Genomic DNA, 21,039 nt, shown 5'->3' on the forward strand with positions numbered 1-21,039 from the left:
AGGTTAGCTGTCAGCATTTGAAGTTGTGATTTGGCACACCTCTAGGTCTGTGTTTTTCCCTTAATTATGCCTTAATAGCAAGAGCTTTGGCTCTTCTCATTACTTCAAGTATAAGCAAGGCTGTCCAGACCCCACGAATCAAGAACAGTTTGTATGGCCTAGAACAAAAGTGATGAAGCAGCAGTGAGGCGGAGCTCTACAAAAGTTTTCCAAGGCAAAAGCAAGGGGGTTTGATTGCTGTGACTTTTTGATAGCTGTTCAAAGAGAAGCGTAACACTTACATGTATTTCTGGCAGGGCTGCAACAGAGAACACTGCAAGCAGTTTCTGCCTGGCACGTAATTTTAAGAACAACAAAAAAATCTCTCCACTGAAACAGTATTGTAGTCAAGAAAGTAATTAGTATTATTGCATTTCACAATGTATGTGCTTACTTATGTTATTTTCTGATACATTCTGACCAAAAATTATTTCTCCCACTACAAAAAAATAGTACAGAATATGTCAGCATGGGTTAATAAATGTATACATACAACCTGTGTTTAACACTGCAGTTTAACTAGAGCTGGACTTAACGATGCGCTTCTCAATACAAATGTGCTCCATAGCTTTATCTGGTTTAAATTAACATCAGCATCAGAGCAGGCAGGCAAGTGCAGATCAAGCCAAAGGTGTGCTTTTCTTTATTTCTGTTTATATTATTTTATATGCAGGGAAACTATTCTAATGTTGCTTGACATAAAAAAACTACAAGTGGGGAGCAAATACACAAGTTCAAGAACTTCTGCTGCATAGCGAGATTCCTTCCTATATATGTAGATGGGCAAAATACAATTTAAATTCCGCTTTACAAGTCAGTGACTTCCACAGACACTTATGTCATGTGGTAACAGCTTTTGGCTGAATTCCAGCTTCTGTGTTACATGCACAGACTTGAACAAATAAAGTCCTAGCTAGAACTTCAAATCTGATTTACCTCTGAATTTTAGTGACAACACCTTTGAGTTCTATAGGACTAGAAAATCAACAAAGTATCTTGTTTGATGTTTCGCACAAACTGTTATTAAAACTTACATCTAGTTGAACAGCTTCCACGCTGAAAGCTGTTTTCCCTTCATGCTTAAAAATTCTGCTTCTTGGCTGGGTATGTTGTTCTTTGGTCTAGCAGTAATATTAAGATAATGCATTTTCTTCTAAAGGCAAACCTGGCAAAACAGCCAGTTTGTCCGTTACCCAACAACCAGCATTATTATTTTGGATTCAAAACTAGAAATTCTAGCAAGTTGGGTCTACAGATTGACACACAAACTGTTACAGGGCATTAGATTCAGCCCTTTGAGAACATAAAGCAGTGCTTAATAGATTTCTACAGCTGTCTGGTCAGCAAAAAACCACACCCCAATCCTACACAAACACAGCAGAATGGCAAATCCAGTGCAACCGAGTTTTCAGTAGCACATAAGAAAAAAACCAAATGATTGGCTTTGTTGAGTCTACGCAGTGGCTGACCACTTCCAGAAATGTTCATTTCCCAAATAATGACCAACAGGCTAAAAAAAAAAAAGCTTTAAAACTTGTCAATACTGTCATTTATATGTAAAGTTTAGATCTTTCAAGTTTGTTTATAAAAACAAGAGGAAGCTGACCAAATGTTTCATTCCTGTTATAGCACTCATTCATACAGAAAATTAAAGGAAACTGAGACAGAATAATTTCAATCTAGCCAGTTATCCACAGAACTATACTTTATATACAGTTTATTTCACTAGAGATTTTAATTTTATACATAGTATAAAGGGGTATCCTGATATCACACATATAGTTACTTTACCGTACTGTTTAAGAACCAATTTTTTACATAATACAGTATTAAGTACCATATTAATTAAAACAAGTCATTTTTTTAAAAAACTACATATAAATGGATGTTTATCATATGCACAGTGCAAGAATGTTTTTATGTCATTGTAATCACAAAATGTGAATCTAAAATACAACACTGATTTAAAACTAATTTATAATTATGATGCTCTGTGTTGTAGACAGACTGATTAATCTTTGTTTGAATTACCAAGCAATGTTAAGTTCCAGACAAACAGCAGCAGCTCAAAATCATGATTTCAGAAAGATACCTTCCACAGTAACCCAAGTTTTACAAAACACCGGTTTATCCCTACTTCTGATCTTGACAGTGTCTTAAAGAAACAGAAGAATGGCACAGATTTCATTTGGAATTATCTGGTAACTAATGCTAAACAAATTCTTTATTACTTCCACACAGGAAACCTTTAAGGATGATCGAAGAGGTAAAGATTGAGAGGTTTATGGGCAGAATTCTCAGAATTTTAGTAACGGAGTACAGGATTTCTCCTCTACAAATAGGAAGAAAATACTGTAATATAAATCAGGTTGTAATATTTACAGAAAACAATTGTGGAAAAGAAAGCATTCATAATGTAAACACGTCAGAAACAACTTCTTCATTTTCCCTTTTGCAGAGTGGGGCAGTGGATGAATATCAGCTAATAAGAACCAGACGTCTTCCTCAGAAGAACCACTTCACCATCACAGAATATATGTGGTAGTTGTTGAGAATTGCTAACATGTTTTCTCCCCTCCCTCCCCCCAAAGTTTCAAGTTCAATAAATAGTAGAAAAATAATCCTTTACTTAAAAATCTTGAGATGCACTGTCCCAGGTTCCATACAGCAATTGTCGGAGCAGTGAACTTTCTATGCGCGAAACAAACTGCAGAGAAACCAACAGCCTTTCCCCCCCACCGCCTCTGTCTGGCACTTTTTTAGTCTTCAGCTGCACAGATTTCTGCTCTTCCAGTTAAGGAAACCAAATCATCTCTGGCTCTTTTAAGCTCGCTCTCTCCTCTTGGCTCAGCATAACAGGGCTTCCAAAGCTTCAGCTGCTGTATAAACTTGCGTCCCTGTTTTTGGAGGTCTAACGTGCCTCCTGCTCCATTTTATTAAATGTTATGGCAGGTCCATTCATCAAGCACATTTCCCTTCCATTTCAGAGCCAACCCTACATTTATAAAAATGTAAAGCTTTTATGCCTAACAGTTTACTCAGGAAGTTAGTTAAATCATTCCTGGTGAAAAGCACAGAAACAAAGCTGCCCGTTGCTGCATGGATCATTGTTCACAAGTTATGTTTCTTTTGTCGTTGTTCATTAGCATTCTGCATCCACAGTGTGTACCGTGACTGCAGCCTGTAAATGGTGGCTGTGGTGAAGAGTTGGGTGGTGTAACCGGTAGTGGTGAAACTTGTGACTCAACAGGGCAGCTGTTTGAGGTGGTGTGTCCAGGTCTAAGTCTTCATCGTGGTTTCCAACATCAACACCAGCCGACAATGGGTCATTATTGCATGGAGGATTTTCACTGTCTTCCTGAGGACTCATAGTGCTGTAGCCTAGAAAATAAATCAGCAGGACTAAGAATTAAAAGCAAGACTAAAAGGTCAATATTCCATGGCGCTGACTGCTGCATCCTTCAATGAATCAGACACAGTCAGTGCTTTATAGAGAATAAACCAATTGATTTTCTTTAATTAATAGAAAAAGAAAAAAAAAAAAACAAAAAAACCACCATCCTCTCCTGTAAGTTCATAATGGATCCCTTTCCCTGTCACCATCTTTGTTTACAAACTTTGGGGACCTCTGGTCTGTACCACCCCAAACAGTAAAAAGCAATCATGCTTTCAACAGTTTGTTACGGTAGAATTGCTAGCACTGATTTTAAAACAAAACGTAACAGAATTTTTTATGGGGTGGTATCTTTTAAGGTATTACTTGGATTTTTACAAACAGACAAGAAATAGGTGGGATCCACTACCATTACCTCTATTCCTATCAAAACTACATCTTTCCTAGGAAGGATTGCCAGCTGTTGTATCTGGAAGCAGCAAAACTTCTTCACATCATCTTGTTGTATAATCACAGTATTGTATTTTTAAGAGGAAGAGAGCACTTTTCACCTGTGAGGGTCTATTTGCAAAAACCAAGCATATGTTTTAATGCTGGTGAGCTTTCCATACAGGTAAAGAAATCTATTGAATCCACATGGGAAGTGTTTCATGCAGCAGGTCCGTTAAGTCAAATAGTACTGACACTTCCAGCTAAGCACGTGCACGCAGTGCAATTAACTCGAGGCTCTCCTTTGGCTAAAATATCTGCTACTGGAGTCTAAGAAATTTAAAAAAAATCAGATCAGCCGCCTATAGGAGTAATGAGACTCCTACGCATTCACTGGGATATCCTAAGGAAATTATGTCACTCAGTGAGGAAGCCATCTTGTAACAGGTCCCTCAGAGATTTTCTGTCCCTTTCTTTTGAAGCAGGTGCTAGTAGTTACTGAGATTTGGATTTACCACTGAAACCAGCTGTTACCACTCAAAACCAGTTTGCAGTACAAACAAAACCACCTCAGTATTTCTAAATGCAAAAGCACAAACAAAATTTAAAAGGAAAAATATCTTGCTTCCATTAGAAAAATAATCCTTCTCAGAAAACTTTGGCTAAGAGATGAAAAACCACTAGTGCTTCTGAGCATCTCGGTCAGGTTTTCAGCTTGAGACCCCTAAAAGAAGTGTGTTAAAAATATCAGGCTAAGTACCCCAAGATGGTTCTCATTTCCCATGGTCTGAGTCATGGTTTCTAGCTGGCAGAGAGGAATTAGGGAAGAAGACTGGGCAGCCCTTTGAAGAAGATGGAATTACAGAAACTAAAAATAGAAGCGCACATTTCAGAAATAGGTAGACAGTTACCCTGCTAACCCTGACATGTTGACTAGAAAGATGGGAAGGATTTGCTAGGACTACAAGAAATGGAGCAAAAGGAGCATTAATCTAGCAAATCTGCCTCAGCACAGGTAATCTGGCCCCAAATCCAGGGTAATTCCTCCTAGAGCAAGATTGTCTCTCAGACATCTGTTCATCAACGTTCCAAAGCTTTGGCCTTCAGATTTCCTGTCCCTCAGCAATTCCGTTAGTGCAACCACTGTCTTAGTAATTGAACACGTCTGCTGTAACATACCCAGCCACTACGACACGCAGCTAGAGCTGACATCTGTGGCAGACTGCCTTGTCTAACCCTCCTCTTAATTTATATTAAGCCTCCTCATGAGTCAACAGCATGACACCCTTCTAACACCTTTCAAGATTTAAGAAGACTTAGTCTCAGGGCATGAGAGATGTATCAAAATTCCCTGAACCTAAGCAGGGTTGAAGTGTGTGTGTGGGGCAAACACACATGGCTGAATACCCTTTGTTGCTATACATGTACACGGTTAATGTTGATCATTATTTGCTTAAAGGTGATGTAAGATGTCCTCTGCGGTGATGGTATGGACTGAATGTGCAACAGAAAGGCTAAGGAGGCACCTGACACATTGGTCTCTCAAATCCACTTTACTCCAGCAAATGCAGGTGTCCAGCACATGTTGGTAGAATTTTATGAAAGATGTGCATGTCACATCAAAGAGAAGAGCAGCAGAGATGCTGACTTGACTGCAAGGCATTTGCTTTCTTTTGTTAAGTAGGAGAAGTCCGTTATCTCAACTGAACATCTAGATTGCTTGGGTTGGTGATGGAAAAAGAGTGTGGTAAATGTAGCACCATTTCTGTCAGTCTGAATTCAGGTCACCGAGTGAAGCTGGCAGAACCCAAAATCAGACAGGGGGAGCACGGCATTTAGCTGTTGCTATACTACCGCTCTGACAAAACCAGCTCCCTCCCTGGACAGTATCATCTGCTGAAGGGTGTCAAAACTGTGTAACTGTGAAGCAATACGGAGCAAAGGTTTTTGTTTTGGTTTGGTTTTGGCAGCCTTATCTGCAACGTGCCAGACATCTGAAGGAAAGCGAGTAACCACAATCATTAACCTGGGGCCAGGGCGGTGATTCAAGGCCTTACCGTGGTCGCTCTCTGTTCCCGATCGCCCCCAGTACCGGCGTCTGCGTTCTGGGCTGTGGGCATGCCGCTCTATTACCGCTGCTATAAATCGAGTGTTACTAACTGGGAGAGAGAAAGAAACAGAACTGGTTTTAAAGAAAGTGCTTTTACTGAATTGTATCAGTGGGACAAATCAGGCACAGGGGGATAGGCTTTCTGCAAACTAATTCTTCTCAAATACTACTTCTTTTAAGAAGACTGTCAAGCAACAGAGGAGTAGGAGTAAAGAGGCGGTGTTTAAACGTGGAATAGATCAAGATCCAGTCAAACTCATTCACCTCATCTGCTTGGATTAACAGAAGCTAGAGAATTACTGTGCCAACGCTAAAGAACCTGTGGCAGCACTGAAAGTCGACTCAAAATGAAACTAAAAAGGACTTGGAGAAGCAGTAGATGCAAGCCATGAAACTCAGATACGCTTATTTTTCAGCCTTTGAGTGTGGACACAGTTTCAAATCTTGGGTATTGTTTTAGTTCTGTTTTAGTGAGGGCCCAGAGACAGGGATCTGGTCTGACTCTGGAGCTCTCCCAGAGTTTAGGTGTACCGGCTCATCTTACAGTACACCAGTATCATATGCAAAATGCCATTTTTACTGAACGGTAAAGAAGTACAAGCATCCCAAATCAATGCAAGTAAGATTTACTGCCACATTTGTTGAATGTACATGCCAGACTTGGCCCCTCCTTTCCAAGGCTGAGCAAAGGTAGGAGTTTTCCATACCCTGTACTGTCACAATTCTGATTTTTAAGCTGATCAGAGCTATTTCTGGAAGTGGTCATGATTTGGGGGGGCCATAAGGGGCAATCCTCCTCCACACATAATTAAGATTAGTCTTTTAAAAGTAAAAAATGTAATTTTTCAGCATGAGACTAAAGGTGCACTGGAAGTTACAGTTTAAGTTAAAACATTGTTCTGTCATTTTCTACTGCTAATCAGCACACAGCTTCCTCAGGTATTTTTAATTCTAGCGTATTAAGAAAACAAATGGCTTATTTAATCTAACATTTTTTTTACAGCAAAGTGATTTGGTACTTACTGATTCCTCTGTCTTCATGGCTGTCATCGTCTCTCTCATCCCTATCATTTTCCAGGTTCGACATACGCACTGACATTTCTACACACCATTACAAACAGAAAAATGCAACTGTTAAGAGAAAAATTTTGGATCATCTTACTAACGGCTGTCACCCTGGTAATATAGTGGAAGCACTTTGCGTTACTGTGTGAAGAGATGCAGTCTGAGCTTGGTGTGCTCTTTTTCCAAGATAGATGGGGCTAAGGATACTAGGAAAACGATACACCCCACCTCCCCCTGAAAGGAACAGGCTTTAAAGTTTTGAAGAAAGTGAACTGATTCAAAAGAGAGCCAGGGTATAATCAAATATAGAGGTAATTAGCCCTGATCACACTTCTCACCTCTGTATCTTTCTACCAGTATCCTTTCTCCCAAACGCAGTTTTGTCTCTCAGACTTCAGTGGTTTTATCTATCCATGTATAGATATTCCATGAACATCACACAGACCAGAAGCAGGGAACACAAGTGAAAAAAAAAAAAAAGATGTCCCCAACAGCCCAAGCAGAAAGGGTGTGAAAGCCAAAAGCACCGCTCTTGTGCAGAAATAAACATATGCGATCAGTGTGCTATGGCAAGGTCCAGAAAGCTGTGAAGCTGGGCTTATCGTTTTAGCTCTAGAAAAAGTGTAACTTCAGCTTCCTGACAAGAACTGCATGTTAAGGTTTTTGGGCAGACTCTCCTTGGGCAGCAGCAGGTCTGGCTGCACCCAGGAGAGGGCAGCAATACACAAGCACCCTGGATGAGACCTGACTTTTCTAAGGGTTGGCAAAAGGGAAATAAAACGGGGTGAAGCATTGAAACAAAACCAAGGAAAGGGGTTTTGGATTTTTTGTTTTGGTGGGTTTTTTTGTTTTATTTTGGTTTAGTTTTTTTTAATTCCCACTGTACTATTTCTCTCTCAAGAGTTATCAGCTCACCCTGGGCAGCCAAAGGTGACATGTGCTGGTGACTCCTCCGATGTATCTGGTGGCGATATGCGTATACTGCTAGGACAAGCACCATAATGCAGCCCATAATGCCTCCAGCCACTGGGCCGACTGGTGCACTTTTGATCATGTTCAGAGTGATTACCTCATCTCCTAAATCAAAAGGGACAAAACAGAGGAAAAAAAACCATAAACACTCTGCAGAAAGGTTTAAGTCAACATCTCTGAAGATTAAAGATCCTGAAGGCTTTTTAGGTGCTTAACTGCGCACACGCAGGACAGCACACTTTAAATAGAAGAAATTCAGAGAAGGTACATCTTAAAGACAGGAATATATAGCTACACTCAGCTACACATCAATATTTTCAAAAATGTAATACCCGCAACAGGCCTGATGCTGCTACTTTACTGCTTGATGCACTATTTATGCTAATTTACCACTAGCATAAGAAATAAATGTTATGTGAAACATGCTCTGAAACTGAAAGTTCACGTTATTGAATACAAACAGTTAAATGCAGCATCTGTTCAGAAAGGCAGAGTTACCTATTGCTCCCAAGTCATCCACATAGGGGCTCTTTGCTCCCACAATGCCGCCGAAGCATTCCTTCTGAGGGGCACAATAGGACTTATCCAGATGGGTCTTCCCATCACTGTCTACCATACACCACTCGCAGTCCAACACACCAAAGCAATCCCTGAAAATTAAAAACAAAAGACGACCATATTTGCTTTCAAGTTCAACACTTCTCGTTTGGCATAGCTCAGTCTATTTTAGAATCGTGAGACAGAGGGAGGCCAAAATCATCCATAAACCCTCACATACGTAACGTTGGGCCACAAAAAACTTCTCTTTAAAATGCTCAAGTACCACAAGGAAAGTTATACAGGGAAGCTGCATCTTCAGCATGCATCTTCCAAGTCTGTTTGCTTTGTTTTTTTCCTCCATCCCTCAGCCTGAGCAAAGAGTGAACTTCCTACTTGAAACTCCTCCAATAAGGCATTTCTCAGCATGGTGAAGTCTGACTACGGTTCCACCCTTTTTCTGCAGTCCTTTGGAACACGGAAGAAAGGATTTGGAAAGTCTGGTCAGAGCATGATATGTTCTAGCAATCTCAGTTCCCTGGAGACAGCTCATAAATAGCAAAAAATAAGCCCTCAAGCTTCTCTACGTAATGCCAAGAGTAGAGCAGAGAAGCAGGAAACTAGAAGCTGACAGGCAGCTACCATCCCTGATGTGCTCCGAAGTCACCGCTGTGAAAGTACTGTCTACTTTCTGTGAACACTTTAGTCCACGCATTCTTCCAGAAGGCAGACAAACACAGCAGCACTATCCATTTTGCTAAAAGGAAGAATTCGTTGTCCTTTCAACAGCAAATCTTCCACTTGCACAACCCTCGGTTCTGAGAGTCCCAAAGTGTGACGGGAATGCCATTTGTTTGCTATTAGTGGTGTTATGTGACTCAAACAGGAATACTGAGGTCTTCTGTTTCTGCACTGCAGCATCATGTAATCGTTGGTGTGTGCTATAATATCTCATTCTGGCATCATACTTTTTTTTTTCTTCTCTTTTTTTTCTTTAAAATGTGTAAGGAAGAGCTATTTTCACTTAATTACTTCAAGAACACAGTATATTTTGAGGGATGGAGAACACCACTTTACCCGCTCTCTGTTCTCTGATTGCACTGAGTGTTAATGCACTGCGGGAGAGCATCCTGTAGGCTCGGATCGATTGCCGTGAAAGTCATTGGCTCCTGATGAACTTCACAACTCGGATTCCTATTATTGGGGCAAAAAGTAAAGCCTTGTATTATAAAAGTAGTCAAAGCACAATCAATGAAAAACATCATTTTTACCTATTACATATCATCTGCTGAATCATACCAAAAATACCATCTATTCCATCCTGTATCACCTGTAAGTTAGCATGAAAAAACAAGTAATTTTGTTAGTTAACTTCTGTCACATGCTGTTCCATTAGAGGAGGTTGGTTCTCACCTGCTTTCGGCGTTAGTGAGGTTGCCGGTACATTCATTTACCTCCAGAGGGCACTCACAAGGGCACTCACATTCGTTCTGTTCCATTCTTCAGGGGCAGAAAACACACAGAAAATGCATCAGACGTTGCACCATGATTTTAACCCCATAGTGCAGCTCCGTAACAGCAGTTCACCATGGAGAAGGCTGTTCAGTAACCTTTCTCCTTCCCCCAGGAACACGGGGATTGCTCTATTCTGCACTGGGACTGAGGACAACGTAATAACAGAGCCTCTCTGATCTGTTACTCACCCCCTGAAATTTAAAAAGCAGACAACCCCTGGACAAGTCTCAGATCTAGATGCAAGGATCCTTCTTGCCAGTACAACAAACACGTAATGGTGCTGGTGTAGGCAAAATCTCCTCCAAGCACCAGGATCCCCTCAATGAAAAACTATGTCAATCCACATAAAATCATGGGTATTAACATGCCAGAACAAAGGGCCTGATCCACAGATAACTGCCCCTGAGAAACTGAATCTGTCCTGGTTTTTTAACATTATCTACCCCAACGTATCAAGAACAAACTACCCTGTGTTTTAATACACTGATAATATGGCAAAGGATTAGAGGTATGCTAAGTCACCATGCCTCTTACAAATAGCATAGGTAAAGTAACTATTTTGTTTTCACTTCAGTTTTGCACTGCATGCTTTTGTTTAGCTTGTAAAATAAATGTGTTTTTATAAACCTTGAATCAAGAAAGAGGGAAGAAGTAAATGCCTGGACCAGCCCGTTCATTTCCAATCTCCTGCTCACCTGTGGCAGTTGAGGCAGAGTCTGTCTACCATACTGCAGGCACAGAAAGCAAGCGAATCGCAGGTCTCATTGACGATTCCTACGAAGGCATTGGTACCCGGGATTCTCGTCAGCCTGTACTTGGAGCAGTGACTGCCGTGCACAAGGTTTGTCAGATCACCCTAGGAAAAAAAACAAATAGTGTCAACTGTGTAGCAAGAAACCCGCTGTTTTAAGGAGCTGAAGACTTTCCCCCTTCCAAGGAAACCTACAGAGCTGAGGGAACACAAATGCACGGGAGTGCTGCCTTCACAAATAAGAGGCTTCTAAAATTGTTCATCAACCTGTTGAGTTTTGCTTCCAAGCTACTGCTGGGTGGAAAGACTCTGCTGAAGATAGAAAAAAATACGCTTAGCTTGTAAGCGTTACGAGATGTGGCAGCAGCGTTGAGTCCGATATCCCGCTGACAGCAGGTTACATCTCACTCCTCCGCATCCCTCACCGACCCATCCCCACTGTGCCAGCCATCAGGGACCTCCGCAAAGAGGCTCTGCTCTGACGGGAAGGCACCATCATGACTTGTTGAAACCTTCCTGGCACATGTACTATAAAAAAAAATACACCACAGCACTGTACAGCTGTGATCTATTTGGTAGGCAGACTCATTCCTGATTCCTATTTTCATGCCACAATCTTCAGCTTTCACTCTGTCCTATACAATTTCCTTTACAGTAATACACTTTCTATTTTGCATTTCAAGTGTGGGGAAAACGTTTAAGCCTACCTGACATAAATCAATGTATTCTGCCATAACTTTCAAATATTTTTGCCACTCATTTCCCACCTTTTCCTCCCAGTAATAATTGAAAAGTATTATTTAAAGAGTAGCTTCTCCCACAGAGCTTAACATCTTTTGAATAATTCTGCAGTGATCTTGCAAGGGTAGATCTGTGGCACTGCAATCAGCTTTCACGGTGCAGTGACAGACGACAGCCCCTTGCTTAGACCTCTTGGCACAAGACGAGCCACGGGGACCGCAGAGCATTCACATCTCCAAAGACTGCAGTTTGACAAACGATACTCTGCAAATGCTCATGCAAGTTGCATCAGTAAATGCATTTATTCGATCACCCAGCTAGAAGATAAGTTATTAGAGACCTTTACTACCTGTGTCACAGGAGGACGTGATACTGGTCAGAGTTGGAAGCCAGAGGTCAGGAGAGGATCCAAAGCAAAAAATCCCAACTACTGCTGGAAACTCCTCACCTAACAACCGAGAACTTATTTCATGATGCCGGATGAGACTTTGCAGACATCAACCACAGCTGACCAGCGATCACATCCATAATCCCTTGTATGTCAACTGACTCCTCATGCGAGCACAGTTTGTGCAGTCCAAATCGCTGATTTTGTGTTTGGAGAGGGTGAACGGAGGCCAATCCACACGGAAGACTGGCTTCGAGCCTCGTCTGCTGATCCTGGCAAGGATCTGCATTTCCACCAAAAGAAACCCAACCCAACCAAAGTACATTCAAAAGCAAAATAAAACAGAAAAACACACTTACCACTAAGCTGGTATTAAATTTATAAAACCGCTGAACTGTTCTGTCACTGAAGCTGTTGCAGAGGTTTTTCTTGACGAAGTTTGGGTGGTTCAGAATGTCATTTGCTACCAAAGGCTCCTAAATGAAAAACAGAGGATTTTATGCCTTTGAAATCAGACACAAACAGCAGCTTCTCTAGAGTCCTTACCACCTCAGAAATTAGAAAAGGTAGGAATAAACCAAGAAAAAAGGAGCCAGACCTTGTGTGTAATGTGCTGTTGCTCCACCGGTGCGTGTCCTTTGGGATCGATGAGGGTTGGGTGTGCCACAAGGTACCCTCTGTCTTCCATGATAAAGCACCTGCCCCACAACAAACAAAGAGGAGAGCCTCCCATTAGACCTCCTCAGGCTTTAGAGAGATACGGTGAAATGAAACATGATCTTAAATTTACAGCTAGAGGAACAATTTTTAAAGGCTTCCATTTATTGAAATAGCAGGGCCATTAAACAAATTCACTGCAAAATGTCTTTAAAGAATATATCGGGTATTTCCCTGAAGCTTTTAAATCTGTTACTGTTATAGCAAGCCTGGACCATCAAGGACCTGAAAATGGAACTGATTAGAAACAGAAAGAAAAACTGATCAGTGCGTTGTCTTGTCTGATCGGGGAAGATCCAGAAATAAATGAAGCATAATGAACTTGGAAAGCTTTAACAGTTTATTAATCTACTATGTTACTAATTAAACAGAGATTTCACACTCTCCTTTAATGACCTCCGGCTTTAGAATTCAATTTTAACGGGGAGATAAATAATTCCTGTTTCATTCTCAGCCTTCCCAACCTTTCCTCTCCCTTTTCAGCTCTTCACATTAGTTTCCTGTGTGATCTCAGGGAAATGATTTCGGATCTGTGCCCCTATCTAGAAACCAGTGTGCTGTGAGGTTTTAATCCGTAATGTTTTCGGCATCTCCCGTTTCCATAGCCGCAGACCGCCGCACTGGCGAAGGCGGAGGAGCAAGCAGCACTGTGGATGGCACAGCCTGTGCCAAGATCAAGAGAATTGGTGGCCACAGAAGAGAGATGGGAGGAGGTTAATGTGGCCACTCAATGCTCCTGAAGTGCTCAGCGGGGTAGCAGCCACGTCCCCCTGCGCAGCATGGCTTTGGCAGGGCCCCGCAGCTGCACCGCTGCCCCGGCCTCCTGCCTGGGGCTGGCAGACACTTCATGTGGCTTTAGAGTCTGCGATTCCCATGGCAGTCTGCTGTGTAAAGCTCTACCTACATCGGCTCACAGAGGGAGAGAGCAGATATAATTTAAAGCAATCAGCACAGAACAGATGAGACTGTACACTTTAGGTATACAAAGGAGTCATAAAAACTTGTAGTTGGATATTTTTTAGTGTCCCAAACTGTTCGGGCTTTGCATTAGAAATTCACATAGTGATTGTTGCATTTTCTCTTTTTTCTGAAAGATGCTATAGGAAACAGGAGAACGAGTAGGCTTGTGATTACCCCAGAATGACTGCAGAGGGAAAAAGCTTAGTAGAGATACATTAAAAATCCCCAAATGCCTGCCAGATAGTTAGAATAGTTGTCTCTTAGTACGTGCGTGCATTTACACAGAGGCTGTACGTATTAGATCCAGCTTCTGTGTTAGAATGGTCTAACAAAGCATTTAACAATATGCTTGAAATTCCTCATTTAGAGAATGTAGAAACAGAATAAAGCATCTGACCCCATTGATTATTAATAGTTTTTAACTGGGGGGGAAGGAACGCCAAGCTAGAAATCCTGGTGGTTAAAACACCATAAAATATATAAAAAAATACGCAAAACAAACCAGAAAAGAACTGGGAGGATGACAGAAAACCACTTCCCTTCCCAAATTTAAGGTTTAAAAACAAACAGACAACAACAACAACAATGCCCAAACTGTGTTATCAAGTTACTCCAGATCCAAACCAGAGTCTACCCCTACCCCTGCCCTCCCCCCCCCCCCCCCCGATTTTTCAAAAAAGGGTGAAGGAAAGAGGAACAATTAAGATACACAGAGGTCTAAATAAAATTAGATACTCCAGATGAAATCAGACTTCTTCTGACTAGTGTTGTGGTATGTATTTCTGAGAAAAAATATAACAAAAGTATATTTTAATAATCATAGTTAAAATAACTAGAGATAATACATCATTATTACATGCTCACAGTAACTAAATAGGTAAAATGAAAACAGAACAGAATGGAAAGTGTTCATTTAATAAAGAATGGGTTTTTGCCCAGGATTTCAGTGAAGTCTAAATATAACAAAAAAAAAAAAATCAGTTATCTTCCGTTTTTGTATTCCTGCAGACTGTTTATTTAGCTGATGACAGTTTGATCTTGTATAACAAAAAAGTCCACATAATCTTTAAGAGAAGAACAAGCACAAATTTTAGTGGAAATCAGAGAACACACGCTGAAGTAACAGAATCCTAGAATAAGTTAAGTTGGAAAGTACCTCTGGGTCATCTGGTTAAAACCCCCCCCCACCAACCAAAACAAACAAAAAAAAGCTTTAGATATTCATTGCCTGGAAGGAACGGCTTACCTTATTTTGTTTCCTCCATCTTGGTTACAAACTGGCAGCAGGTCCATGAGAACTTTGTAGAAGTATCGGAGGGTGAAGTCAATGCCCATTACTGCCACTGAATGTCCTGAAGACATCTGTGCACTGCAAGGGGGGGGGGGGAGGGGGGAGAAAAAGGCTTTCATGGCTGTATTAATAATTAATATTTTAATTACTCAGTTCCCTACTTGAAAAGGGGACTGGCTTCTCTGGCATGTAAATGACCAGCTCAAATCCACATCTCCACACTGAAGCTCAGTTCACTCTGCTTGTGTTTAAATGAACACTTAGAGCAGCTGTAAACGGAGAGAACGGTGTCTTAACAGTGTTAGTTATTTGCTGCAAATGCTGAAGTCTCTCCACATAAATTGCACCTTATGCAACCAGCACGTGGAGGAGAGAGGAGACAGCCCAGGACTGGATCACACCCAGGAACCGACCCTTCTTCCCACAGGCTGTGCTCCCTCGACTCTTACATACACCCCTACCACCTATACACATTTAGTATTTAGCAACATAAATTAGGATTAAAAATTCCCCACCTGCACAAATGAACGCAGGATGCAGCTCCTGCATTTCTAGCACCCGAATCCCCACTGCCTCGGGGGGGGGGGGTTATGTTCTGCACCGCTCCTCTTTGCTCAGCCCCCAGCGTTAGGACCTGAATATGAAGCTGCCATAGACATTTTGCTAAATCCCTAAAATTCCAAAGTGTAGGACTGATTATGAATTTCAGCCAGAAAAAAAAGCTGGCCAAGGTACAAACATGAATGAGGTTACCTTGCACCAGGCAACTAGGTGGTATTTAGGTGCTGGTTAATGAGCACTGTGTTAAATGCTTCAAATCACATCCTACTAACAGGCCAGTTATCTGTGCTAGCTGGAATTAAACACGACTAGTTCATGTTAACCTGACGCTGCCTCCCACTGCCTACAGAGAGCCCAGTGACATTTAAAACCGTATCACTTCACAAATGTTCTGATTCAGTATCTTTCCCCAGTGTAGGGCAACCATAAAATAAACATTTAGGGAAAGGGCAGAACCTGGAGTCTCTGTGGATGCTCACCAGCAGTGGCAGCAAGAGCTGCTGTGAATTGCAGTATTTCGCCCATACTGAAAATGCGCTTGTGTTCCTATTTTTACACACCAGTTCGGGAATATACACAGTTGCCTTAGCAACTGATACATCAAAGACCGACAAAACAGTCTCAGGCTGATGTATGGAAGTGTATTTTCTCACAGCTCTATAAAGGTAAAAAAGCACTACTTTTGCTCAGTTGCATCGTTTTAACTTTCCTCACCATCAGTGAAGCAATTGCAAGAGGTCTCCTGGAAGAAGCACAGTCTTGACATGTGGCTGAGACCATTTGGATGCTGAAAGCTCCAAACAGAAATTATATTCTATTTATGTTGTTATTTTCCCAAGACTTCCTGTCCTGGCAAATTCCCACCTTCCCCTCAGGCGAAACATCCAGATACGCAAGACCTCCTGAATCAATACACTTGAGCTAAGGCGCAAATCTCCACTGGGCAGCTGGGCGCCAGAGCAGTGAGGTTCTGGAACAAAAGCCTTCTAATATAATAATAGGGGAAAATAACTAATATATATTATGGCAGGTTATGAAAATGATTGCACGATGCGGTGATCTGCAGTAGCCTGAGGCTGGACTGAATGATGAGGGAATCTCTGTCACTCCTCCATTTCTAACACCCAAATTCTCAAAGATTGCTTCCTGCAGCACTGAGATGGCACAGCCAGACCAAGTTACCTCTCATCCCTGAAGGACGCAAAATGATCAGCTCATACTCAAATTGCAGGGCGTGCTACTTTACACCTATGCGGGCCTTATGTTGATGACAAAGGAGACACCTTTGACTTGCTATTTTTTAAAATCTACTTTTCTAAATAATTTTATCTCTGAAGATAGGAATAAAAATGTTTAGAAAAGAAGATAACTGAACAGCACAGCTGGACTATACAAAGTAGAGGCTGCTGGCAGCCCCTTATCCATATAAAACTAACTCTGTTTACTGGACTGAAGTTTGCTTTTAAAGAGGTACAGTGAAGATGTAGTCAAATCTAATTTGTAGATTTATAAATACAGATTCTAAAAACCTGCATTTAATTTATTTTTAACATTACCCATTTCATGGAGAAGGAATGGGAAGAAGGATGACAGTAAGCAGCACAGATACATTTAACTGTATGTGACAAGGCATCAAGCTATGAAGTTACTGCTCTGTCCTAACAGACAAAAAGCCATTAAGAATGCTTTAAATATTTTAGCTTCATTTTTAAGCATTAAATCCTTCTGGTTTGCTGATGCGAGCCATATTAAATAACTTCTTGCATGAATCTTCTATTCCCAGCCTCCAAAACAGAAGTAGGATATACATAAAAAGGGAACGAGAGATAAGAGTCAGTTCCAGATAAACCAATGTTGTTATTTAAACCCACACAGCAGTTTCTAATGTGAGTATGCCTATTAACTCTACTGATTCCTCCCCCACCCCTCCGTTTTTTTAACTAAGACCTCTTTGGGGATTATAACCGCATGTGAGTATAAGCTTTAGAGGTCATATTTACCCAGGAATCACACTCACATCTGCCAAACTTTGTTTAACCATACTCTAATCATGTTCTAATAACCCATGCGAGCTTTAAGTTCTTAAAGCTAACTGAACCATCGCTTGCTAGATAAAAATCAGAATTTTAATTAATTGCACTTCTCTTCTTACAAAAGTGCTTATTTCCCTTAAGTAAATTCCTCTCTGAGAAGCACCATGCAGGCGTTAGGCCTGATAATACCCCTGCCAAAAAAAGACACGCAGGTGTCCTGTGGTGGGAAATTCCAAACAAAGACGAGATGTCTCTGACAAGAGTAGAAAAGCAGTGTCCCGGGCTCTGCTGGCTTTGTGATCTGTATTTACCAGCGCAATGTTAGAAGTTACCTTTGTACTGGTGGGGTCTTAGATGGAGCGTGTGCAGAAGCCATGTGCTCAGTGAAAGTCTTGGAAGAGACTCCGTATAAAAACCAAAACAAGTAACTACTATTTCTGAGACTCGGGAGAGCTTATGGTAGAAAAGTTTACTACATATTCTACAACCTCCTTTAAACATTCTACATCTCAATCCGAACCTGAGCCTTAGGCTGGGGGCCTGGCCAGGAGGGAGCTGAAACAAAAAAAGTCTGGTCCTCGAGGGAAGGGTCATTCCAGTACTGACAAGATGTTCATAGACAGACTGACTCCACTTCTCCTGGTGGCGATATTACACTGTACTGAGAATAAAGGAAATGCTGAGATTCTCTTGATCAACTTTGAGTGAAGATACATTAGAATTTCCCCTTTCCTTTTTTTAAACCATAGAAGACTAATTAATAAAGAAAATGTTTCTTCCTACATGGCTATGATGTTCATTTTGGTTTTGATCCCAAAGGCACGGGCTGCTATTTCCACTCCGATTTGTTTTCTGCAATCCCGTATGGGCGGTTGAAGGTTTACAGGCTTCTCCTCAAGTTCTTCTTCCTCCTGAAAGCCCCTGTCCAGACTGAATTTAAACAGCCCAGGCGAGGAGCTCCCCCAATTTCTGGAGTACGGACAGATCTTTAATTAAAACCGCCTTGTGGACTAACCTCTATTTGCAGTTAGGTAGATCTGCTTTCACCTCTTATTCCCTCCAAAGATCACCCTGGCACATACAACTTCAGGAGTGTAAGCGCAAGTAACTTCAGGAAATTCAGAGATTAGCTGTCTTGATGAAAAAAGGTAGTCTGTCTTATTTGACTACCAGCAGAGAGGGAATATATCCCAAACTGCCTAATGAAAGCGATCCCTCTCCTCCTCCTAGGTCCCTGTCTTGCATACATGACATTTCATCTCACGTTCATCCAGGAGCACATTCTCACCAGTCAATCTTTTTTTCTATATGCTATTATTATTTGTATATGAATAGAGCTACAGAATATAAACCTATTCATATACCATGGATTTTTCACAGCGTTTCAGTGTTTTCACTGAATCTACACAAGGTTATATCACATTTCATCAAAAGCACTTTAAAACCAGGTTTGGTTTTCAGTTCTTGAACACGAAGGAGTTGCTAATTGAGAGTATTCTTGCTTGACACAAACCTCGAAACACCATTTACCTGGAAGAATGGACTGTGTGACTGATCGTAACAACGTAGCCTGCCCCTCCAACATCTAAGTAGGGACCAGTAAAGGTAATCAGTCCTGGATTAGCCACTGCATGCAAGTACCTAAGGGCAGCCAAAAGAAACACTTATAATTAGCAAAAAATGGTTACTGTAAACTTTAAGACAGTATCCTTGATTTTGCAGAAACACAGACAAACATTGAATTCTGCACACTGTGAACAACGTGCTGCCAAATTAATGTTTCTTAATATTAAACAAGTACCTAAGTACGATTAGGACCTAGACGTAAAACAGACTTGCTCAATAAACAGTTCCTCAGTACATACAACTGCATTAAAAAAGCTCAATTTACTTCTGCATAGAATACATTTAATGTCATTTTAGACATTTTTCCCCAGAACAACGTATGACTTAGTGCCAGTGGACTCTCAAACTCAGAGCAAACACTGGCAAAATTATTATGTTGCAAACGCAGGAGAAAGGACGTCCTATAGGCAGAATTCACACATGAAAATCTGGAAAGATGTCAGAAAGTGACTACAAATTACAATCTCTTTTAAAACTTACTGCCAACATAAAATGAGCCACAATCATGTCAAATATCTTCCTACTGTCATAAGAAAGTTTATAAAATATTCCAACTGTTGGAAATGCTTTTGTGTATGAAAAGTCTATTACTTTGCTTTCCAGTATACTAACCCATGAGTCTGGACTGCAGCGTGCAAGTGACTGAATTCTGAATTCTACTTTATTACTAGGGCTTTGCTTGCATCTTCTTTCCAAAACATTGCCATTTGGCTTTAGATGAAAAACAAGACATTATGGCAGGCTGCATATGGAGGCTTTTTCAAAACCATGGGTTGAAAAAATCAGTGAAGTGTGAAAGCACACCCCCACCCCCACCCCAAAACAACAATGAAAATAATTTGAGAGCTTCTTTTAAAAGGAGACAAGGGATTGTAAAAGGGCATTCAGTTAATTTACAACATGAATGCACCCTGTTTATCTCACTACAAAAAAAGAAAGCAAAATTCCATCATCTTATCTGTCAGCAAAAACACAAACAACAACAAAAAGGAAGAAAACCTGAAAAAAAGCTAATCAGCAGCTATGGTAATGATTTTTTCAGGGAGAACATGGGTGAGGAGAGCTACAGTATGGCCAATGCCAGGAGCAATTCAGAGCCTTCCCCGTACAGCTGGAGGGTTGGGACCCAGCCAGCGCTGGCTCGTGCCTTTCCCAGCATCGCTGTGTGGCAGCACCTGGCTGGCTGCTTTCAACAAAGCACACACGTCAAAACACACTCCAGAGCGCTCTCATGTCTCAGGCTCTCATTTGTAATGTATACAAATATTTTCCCAAATCAGTTGCTAGTGCATAATTAATAGTGCACAGTCGAGCCAGCAAATTCCTACTTTAAATTAGCAATGAAATCTGCTGTAAACAAACAAACAAGACGACTAAAATATTAACAACCAAAAATGGCACAAGAAGCTGAAAACACTCCCGAATTAGCTAATCCCTAAAGGGGATGGATACTCATTTTCTGAATATTTACATTCCCATCTGCCATAGCAGGGATATGAAACAGAAACTATCACTTAAAATAAAAAGGGCTGAAATTAGAACCAATAAAGGTTTTAACTAGCTGTATTTAAGCACCAAGCCTTTTACGCATGATGAAAACATTTCTAGTTAAATAGATTATAGCTGGCCATAAAAAAACCCAGGCTATGAAATTGATACCAAATATTTCCCTTATTGCCCTCCAAGATTATCCAAAGCTTTGATAACGGGACCCTAAAAACTCACCATTGTCTCCTGGTGGGATCAAATGCTTTGTCCATGAGGGAACCGGGGTAAATTCGAAGCACCCCATTGGGGGTTGCTATGTAACGGCGCACAATATAACTGTTCAGGCTACTCATTTCCATTTGTGTCATCCATTCATCTGTGACGTGACTGGTAGCCATTACTTCATTTCTGACAGAGAACTG

The 21,039-nt window shown here is 41.1% G+C and overlaps 1 protein-coding gene across 1 annotated transcript in view; it reads right to left on the minus strand.

Annotated features, from left to right (window-relative positions):
* Positions 1–1,736: 1,736 nt before the first annotated feature.
* CACHD1 (cache domain containing 1) overlaps positions 1,737–21,039 on the minus strand; it is a 112,828-nt gene continuing 93,525 nt past the window's right edge. Inside the window, exons 15-27 of the mRNA XM_076340005.1 lie at positions 20,855–21,036; positions 19,034–19,144; positions 14,865–14,987; positions 12,540–12,639; positions 12,301–12,417; positions 10,757–10,917; positions 9,960–10,046; positions 9,624–9,740; positions 8,508–8,659; positions 7,953–8,114; positions 6,996–7,073; positions 5,920–6,021; positions 1,737–3,420 (exon numbers count right to left, since the gene is read on the minus strand). Of these exons, the coding sequence (XP_076196120.1) occupies positions 3,182–3,420; positions 5,920–6,021; positions 6,996–7,073; positions 7,953–8,114; positions 8,508–8,659; positions 9,624–9,740; positions 9,960–10,046; positions 10,757–10,917; positions 12,301–12,417; positions 12,540–12,639; positions 14,865–14,987; positions 19,034–19,144; positions 20,855–21,036 (1,731 nt within the window). The 3' untranslated portion in view covers positions 1,737–3,181. The remainder of the gene's footprint in view (positions 3,421–5,919; positions 6,022–6,995; positions 7,074–7,952; positions 8,115–8,507; positions 8,660–9,623; positions 9,741–9,959; positions 10,047–10,756; positions 10,918–12,300; positions 12,418–12,539; positions 12,640–14,864; positions 14,988–19,033; positions 19,145–20,854; positions 21,037–21,039) is intronic.

The sequence above is a fragment of the Aptenodytes patagonicus genome, chromosome 5 (assembly GCF_965638725.1).
Source record: "Aptenodytes patagonicus chromosome 5, bAptPat1.pri.cur, whole genome shotgun sequence".
In the NCBI taxonomy this organism is placed as follows: domain Eukaryota; kingdom Metazoa; phylum Chordata; class Aves; order Sphenisciformes; family Spheniscidae; genus Aptenodytes; species Aptenodytes patagonicus.